This window comes from Orycteropus afer, unplaced genomic scaffold (genome assembly GCF_000298275.1).
Source record: "Orycteropus afer afer isolate SDZICR_OR568_19922 unplaced genomic scaffold, OryAfe1.0 scaffold00033, whole genome shotgun sequence".
NCBI lineage: Eukaryota > Metazoa > Chordata > Mammalia > Tubulidentata > Orycteropodidae > Orycteropus > Orycteropus afer.
In genome coordinates this window covers 6,731,256-6,739,033 of record NW_006921620.1, presented here as the reverse complement: position 1 = coordinate 6,739,033, position 7,778 = coordinate 6,731,256, and the positions used below count along the sequence as shown (strand labels likewise).

Genomic DNA, 7,778 nt, shown 5'->3' with positions numbered 1-7,778 from the left:
AAAGATTTGGAGATTCCTGAGTCCCTTAAACAATACCACTTAAAACCATCAAAACGTTGTTCTAATTTCAAACACAGAGTTGCAATTCCACATGATAGGTGGTACAGTAGGTGCATACACCAGGTATGGTGGGGTTACAAAGAAACTCACATCAAATGTGCCTGGGGAGGTCAGGCAAATGGAGTCTTGAAAGATAAGGCAGAATGGGCAAGGTGAGACAGGACAATGGAGAGGTAAGCAGGGGCAGAGGTGGTCCAGACATTGAAACATTCTGTTCTACGTATTTTATGTACATAAACAAAGTGCACTTTCTATTTGCAAGACACTGTCCCTATTTGCAGGAGCTCTGGTGGTATAGTGGTTAAAGCATTTGGCTGCTAACCAAAAGGTTACTGGTTCAAACCCACCAGCCACTCTGTCGGAGAAAGATGAGGCTATCTGCTTCCATGATTTACCGCCTTGGAAACCTTGTGAGGCAGTTCTATTCTGTTCTATAGGGTCACTGTGAGTTGGAATTGAGTCAATGTCAGTGAGCTTTCTGTTTTGGTTTGTTTGTAGTCCAGGCCCCTCATCTCACATACCCCTTGTCCAGCCCTAATTCAGGGCAATGCCACCGATAATAATCCTCTCCAGCTTCTCAGTTCGGATTGTGTTCCCACCTCATCACTGGTCAGCACATCCCAAGACCCGGGAGCAGCAAGATTCCTTGCTCTGTTTAAGTATCTGTGATTAAAGGATGTTGTAAAAAATACTAAAAACTAGAAGAAGGGCTCTCATTATTCTAATTTAATGTGGCAAAAAGGACATGGGCATACTGAAACCTGCAGATTGATTTTGCAAGTGAAATGTAATTTTAAATCAGTTTTCAGCTCTGTTCCACCTCTCCACTGTTTCATAATTCTTTAGTGCTGGGATATCTACAAATCCTTTCTCAGCTGTTGGGTTGAGAGTTTGGTAGTGATGTACTAGGTTTGAACCCTAGCGGAGAGGGTGCTAGGGAAGATCATTAAATATAATTAATAGCCCAAGGTCAAAGTGGCCAAGCACAAGGCAGAACAGCTGCCCTCTGAATTTATAAAATAGCACACCCAAATAAAAACACAAAACGTCCTACAAAAGTTAAGCATGGTTAAATGCAGAATTTATCATACAAGTCAGCATTCCATTCCTAAATATATACCCAAAAGACTTGAAAGCAGGGACTCAAATAGATACTTGTACACTGTTCAGAGCAGCATTATTTACAAGAGCCAAAAGGTGGAAACACCCATGTGTCCACCAACAGATAAATGGATAAACAAAACGTGGTATATTCATACAATGGTGTCTTATTCAGCTGTAAAGGGAAATGAAGTTCTGATACATGCTACATCATGGATGGATGAACCTTGAAAACCTTATGCTGAGTGAAGTAAAACAGTTCCTAAGGGGTAAATGTTGTGTGATCCCACTCATATAAAATATATAGGACAGGCAAATGCATGGAGACCAAAGTAGATTAGTTGTTATCAGGGCCTGGGAGTAGGGATGAATAGGGAGTTAAGAGCAAAACAAAAGCACAAGCCACCTGTGGGGAAGTTAAGAGGGAAGGGTGTAGGTATGTCATCTCTCTCAGCTCCAAGAGGAGAGTACCAAGGGTCACAATGCAAGCAATACAGAAAATCTGGTTATGCCTTTAAGGCCCAACCTTCCACTATGCCTACAATGAAGTCTGTGTGAAACCAGTCAGTAAAGTCAACAAATGAACAACTATCCTTTTCATTTTGAAAGAAGAACAAACATAATGGCCTATGGTCTACTCAAATTTAATTTTTTTTTTCAACAAAGGTAATTACTGTCTGGTAGCTATTATCAAGCTGTATAAATTAATCATTTACCATGGTGACAACAGCCTGCCTCAAACTGGCATGAATGAATTCATGAATACGATCTTTGAAAAGGTAAGTGAGGCTTTTCTGCAGTTTCCTACAACATTAAATTAAGATTCAACTTCCAAGAGACTCTCCAGGACTAAAACAACCCAGGCTGATAAGGTCTACCAGCAACCACACACACCTGGAAACCAGAGTAGAAAACTATTATCACCTGTCTAACCAAACCCAAGGGAGTTCTCTGGTAGCATAGTGGCTAAGGCACTTGACTGCTAATCAGAAGGCTGGCGGTTCAAACCCACCAGCCACTCCTCAGAAGGACAACGAGGCAATCTACTTCTATAGTGATACTGCCTCAGAAACCCAAGGAGGGGTCGCTGAGTCGGGTCCGACTCGATGGCACATAAGAACAACAACAACCAAACCCAAAATCCACTGCTGTCTAGTCAATTCCAACTCATACTGATCCTATAGAACAGAGTAAAATTGCCCCATCGGGTTTCTAAGGCTATAAATCTTTATGGAAGCAGACTGCTTCATCTTTCTCCCTTGGAGTAGCTGATGGGTTCAAACCACTGACCTTTCCGTTAGCAGCCGCATGCTTAACTAATGCACCACCAGGGCTTTTTCCTATTGAACCAGAGGGTTTATATCAAGCCCTGCTTACCTATTAGCTGCTGCACACAGCATACAATGACCTTGCATGTAATATACGAAGCTATAGTAATTCATTTTTAGGCTCACTCTGGTATTTCCTTTGTTAGAAGCTCACCAAAAACTTGAGGAATATTTGATTTTGAGTGAGAGGAGGGATGGTAAAGAATTTCCACTCAGTGAGCTCAGACAATAACGGAAAACACATTCACACCACTAAGTAGTAATCCCATTGCAAACCTTGATTCTAGATTCCCAGCACAATCATCCATTAGAATGCAGCCTGTAAAAATGAGACAGCCTCTCCAACTCAGCAACTCTAGAACGTTAAGAGATACCTGACAAGAACTCTCGGGGACTAACTGATGTTTATTCCAAGGCAATGACAGAAGTCTCTCATTGCAGCACAAACTTTAGCTTGGTACCACCTCAGATCTTCCATAGGGAAGGCAGTAGACATGCGATGTAGATTTGGGGCACAGCTATTTTGGAACATATACACATTGGCTTCTTCCCTGACAAACACCCACACTTACCAGACCAGTCCAAAAGGCAAAGAATAGGTATAACCATGTCTTATCTGTGCATTTCCTATAAATCTGGGGTCGCCATGCTCTTTGTCTGGGAGTCCTTTCTGCAGAAACCTTCCAGAAAAAGGAAGAGGGGTTGAGGAGAAAAAGATCAATAACCACATGGGCCCCAACCTGGAAAAGGAATCCAAACTTACTCCAAGACAGCTTAATGAAACCAATCCCCGCCCCGCCACCCCTTTAAAAAATTTCTTGGCCGCCTGAAACTGGCATGGAGCCTTTGAAACATCTGCTCTGTGAGGAGCGAACTGAAGTCCCCCGTCGCCAAGTCTTTACCTGGAAGTGTACCTGGAAGCGGCCGCAACTTCACGGCCGCAGCAAGCATCTCCCTCTCCTCGGCCCCAGCATCTGAGTGGGATCTGGGGTCCTCTCCCGCACCAGATACTGAGCGCTCCCCCACCCCGTCCCACCCAGTCCCGCGAGTTAAAGAAGACGGAAGCATTCAAGACAAGCAGGTGCCTGCGGAAAGAAGCCAGACCCTTTACCCGAGTTTCGCTCCGGAGGTTGCGAGATCTTACCTGGTACTCCGCGCCGAAGCACTGCATCCTGTGCCCGGTCGCTGGGGCCGCGCACTGGGAGCGCCGCCGCCAGGACCGTCCCGAGACGCAGCGCCCGTGACCCGGCGGGTAGGTCGTGGTCCCGGCGGCCGAGGGGCGGAAAGGGGCGCAGCGCCGCCTCGCGGCCGCTTCGCCGTAACACCGCGCCCCGACCCCGACTGCTGTGGCCGTCTCCCGAGCGGCCTCGGGCGTTTCCGTTCACTGGTTTTGCCTTTTCTGGTTTTCTGCAGGTCGTTGAACTTTTATCAGAGAGCCCTGCCATGCTAGAAAGTAGAGGCCCAGGACATTTCCTTGCTCGCTATTCTCAACCACCCTCAGTGCTAGCGGCTCCCATGAAGCTCAGAGGGCGGGCTGGACCCGAGCTGACCTGGGATCCTCCACGATGTTGGACGGTCCTCGCTAGGGGCCTCATAAGGTGGTCGGCCTGTGAACAGGACATAGAAAGCCTCAAGCTTATCTTTCTGAGGGCTGGGGAGCAATGTAGTGGAGTATTACACATGACTAACACCTGCGGTTAGCTTCCATCCGGCGGCTGGGTCTCATGGCGACCCCATGCACGTCAGAAGCAAACTGCTGCCCGGTCTTGCACCATCTCCATGATCTGAGCCATCACCATGATCAGTTGTGGATCAGATCGTTGTGATTCCTAGGATTTTTATCGGCTGATTTTTGGACCGCCAGGCCTTTGTACCTAGTCTTAGTCTGGAAGCTCTGCAGAAACCAGCACTTCATCAGCATCATAACAAGGTCCAAGCCTCCAGTGACAGATAGGTGGTGGCTGCGCTTGAGGTGCCTTGGCCACGAACTGAACCTGGTTCTCAAGCGTGGAGCAGGAGAACTCTACCACTGAACCACGAGTGCCCCGCTTAACAGTTAAACAGCACTTATTAGGTGCCAGACCCTGCTCTGTTTTGCAAGCATCATTAACTTACAAGGACAAAACTATCTTTATTCCCCTTTACAGAGCTCTGGTGGTGTAGTGGATAAGGCATTTGGATGCTAACCAGAAAGTTGTTGGTTCAAACCCACCAGCTGCTTTGTGGAAGGAAGATGAGGCAATCTACTTCCCTAAAGATTAACAGCCTTGTAAGGATGGTCGCTATGAGTTAGAATCAAATCGATGGCAGTTTTTTTTTTTTTAAACAAATGAGGGAAACTGAAGCACAGGAGAGTAAAGATGTAAGTTGCTAGTGAAGACAGAGCTAGTAAGCTGTAGACAGGCATTGGACTAGATACTTTGGATCCAACGTCCTGTGTTTTAACCCAATAGACACTATTTTTACTCTCAGTCTCATGGTAAATGAGAGTGGTAACTAACATTGACTTCTCATTTTGTACACAGAACACTATTTATGTCTGTATTAACTGATTTAATTCTACAACAACCCTATGAAAGGGGTGCTGTTAATGGTCTCAATTTTCAAGAAACAAGGAAGGTAAAGCACAGAGAGGTGAAGTAACTAGCTAAAGTGTCACAGCTAGTAGGTGGCAGAGCTGGAATTCTGCTTTGGTGTGTGGCTTCAGGACGTGCCATACTGAGCAAGGGCTTTGGGTGGACAGATATTGGTTTGAATTCCAGCTGAGCCACTTACTGTGTGAAGGTGGGCAAATTAGTAAACCAGCAAATGGCAGTTTCCTCACCGGCAAAATGGTGAGAATGCCAACTTCATAAGGTTGTTATGAAGGGTAAAGAAAGTACCTTAGGCAGTGCCAGACAGAGTAGGCACTCCTGGTGATAGTAATAAAATGCAGTCATTATGAAAGTAATTAATAATAACATTTGAGAGTTAAGCCATCAGGGTGAATTGGATGTTGGCTGGAATGATGCAGTTTCACAGAGGGCTCTGGGCAAATCCACCATCCTAATTATGATTTGGAGTCCCTGGGTGGTACAAACAGTTAATGTGCTTCATTGTTAACTGGAAGGTTGAAGGTTGGAGTCTGCCCAGAGACACATCAGAGAAAAGGTCTGGCAATTGACTTCCAAAAACTCTGCCATTGAAAACTCTGTGGAACACAGTTCCATTCTGAAACACATGGATCCACCATGAATTGGGGTGATCTCAATGGCAACTGGTCCACAGATATTTTAGTTATGATTCAGTTGCTGAATTCTGGTAGTGCAAAAAGGTGGAGAAGGATAAGGATCTCTTCAAACTACCCTGGGATACAGTAGGAGTTCAGTCACAGTTGTAGCCGTGGTGTCACTGGGGGGAGGGCAGTGGAGACCACACTAGGTGACATTGTCAGAGGGAATGACATCAAAATGGCAGTCTATAAAACTTTTGTGCACTGTTTCAGCAGAAATTTATTATTTTTTAAATAAAATTATCCCTGTAGTTAGCTACAACATCAAAAACTTTTTTTTTTTTTTGGAAGCCTAGCTTACATGTATCAGTATACCTTCAAGGCTAAACCTGTATGCCACTTTACTTTTTGAATTTTCTAATGCGCTCAGGTCAGAGCTGTCATTATTGCCCAATTACAAAGATGCTTCGAATCGTGGTTTCATCTGCATGTGCTGCAAACATGAATTGCTGTTTTCATTGCTGCTGGTGTTTTTACAGTTATTGGTTTTGACAATTTTTTCTAGGGTTTAGCTATAATATTGCCCTATGCTGTAAATCTTTATGGAAGCAGGCTGCCTCAGCTTTCTCCCATGGAGCAGCTGGTGGGTTCAAACCACCAACTTTTCAGGTAGCAGCCAACGGCTTAACCCCTGTGCTGCCAGGGCACCTTTTACACTCATTTCTAGGACTCCTCTTTCTGAAGCCCTTTATGATCCATGGCAGTTTTGAGAAACCATTTTCTTCTTTCTATGTCTTTTAAGAACTAGTAAAAGTTCTAACAGCAAAGTCATAGGAAAGCCTTTAGAATGATTCTTTGATGTGGCTGGAGTCTGAACAGAAGGAAGGTTATGGCCTGATTGCTCTTCTATGTTCTGAGGAACATTAGACTTGTAGATCCTCCTCAAAGGAAGTGTCCTATGCTTAGATCCCAGTTGCTGCGCTTTGATTCCAACTCATGGTGACCCCATGTGTACTACTGCCCCCCATAGGGTTTTCATGGCTTGGACGTCAGAAACAGAATTGACAGGCTTTCCTCTTAGGGAGCCTCTGTTGTTGTTGTTAAGTGCACAGTGACCCCATGTACAGCGAACAAAACACTGCCTGGTCCTGTGCCAGCCTCACGATCCTTGTTGAGCCCATTGTGTAGCCACTGTGTCAATCCATCTTATTGAGGGCCTTCCCCTCTTTCGTTGACCCTCCACTTTACCAAGCATGATATCCTTCTCCAGGGAATGGTTCCTTCTTACAACATGACCAAAGCAGGTGAGACAAAGTCTGGCCATTCTCACTTCCAAGGAACATTCTGGCTGCACTTCCTCCAAGACAGATTTGTTAGTCCTTTTAGCAGTCTGTGGTACTTTCAGCATTCTTCGTCAGCACCACAACTCAAAAGCATCAACTCTTTTTTGGTCTTCCTTATTTATTGTCCAGCTCTCACGTGCATATGAGGCAACTGAAAATACCATGGCTTGTGTCAGGTGCACCTTAGTCCTCAAGGAGACGTCTTTCCTCTTTAGCTCTTGAAAGAGGCCTTTTGCAGCTGATTTGCCCAGTGCTATACATTGCCTCCGAAGGAAGGTTGGGCAATCTACTTCCATAGTGATATTGCCTCGGAAACCCAAGGAGGGGTCGCTATGAGTCAGGTCTGACTCGATGGCAAATAACAACAAGACAATATACGTTGTCTGATATCTTGACTGCTGCTTCCATTGGTGTTGATTGTGGAACCAAGTAGTATGAAGTCTTTGACAATTTCAATCTTTTCTCCATTTATCATGATGTCTCTGGGTGGGTTCAAACCACCAATCTTTTGGTTAATATCTCGTCACCTAACCATTTGTGCCACTCTTTGGAAATACTGCTTCCTATTCCCCTTTTGGGAGCTCTGGTAGCATAGTGCCTAAGGCAATTGACTGCTAACCAGAAGGCTGGCGGTTCAAACCCACCAGCCACTCCTTGGAAGGAAGATGGGGCAATCTACTTCTGTAGTGATATTGCCTCGGAAACCCAAGGAGGGGTCGCTATGAGTTGGGTCTG

The 7,778-nt window shown here is 45.3% G+C and overlaps 1 protein-coding gene across 1 annotated transcript in view; it reads right to left on the bottom strand.

Moving 5' to 3' along the window:
* The window catches only part of SLC44A3 (solute carrier family 44 member 3), a 110,386-nt gene extending 106,726 nt beyond the window's left edge, over window positions 1-3,660 (bottom strand). Inside the window, exons 1-2 of the mRNA XM_007936126.1 lie at window positions 3,634-3,660; window positions 3,062-3,169 (exon numbers count right to left, since the gene is read on the bottom strand). Coding sequence (XP_007934317.1) covers window positions 3,062-3,169; window positions 3,634-3,660 — 135 coding nt within the window. The remainder of the gene's footprint in view (window positions 1-3,061; window positions 3,170-3,633) is intronic.
* Between the last annotated feature and the right edge of the window lie 4,118 nt (window positions 3,661-7,778).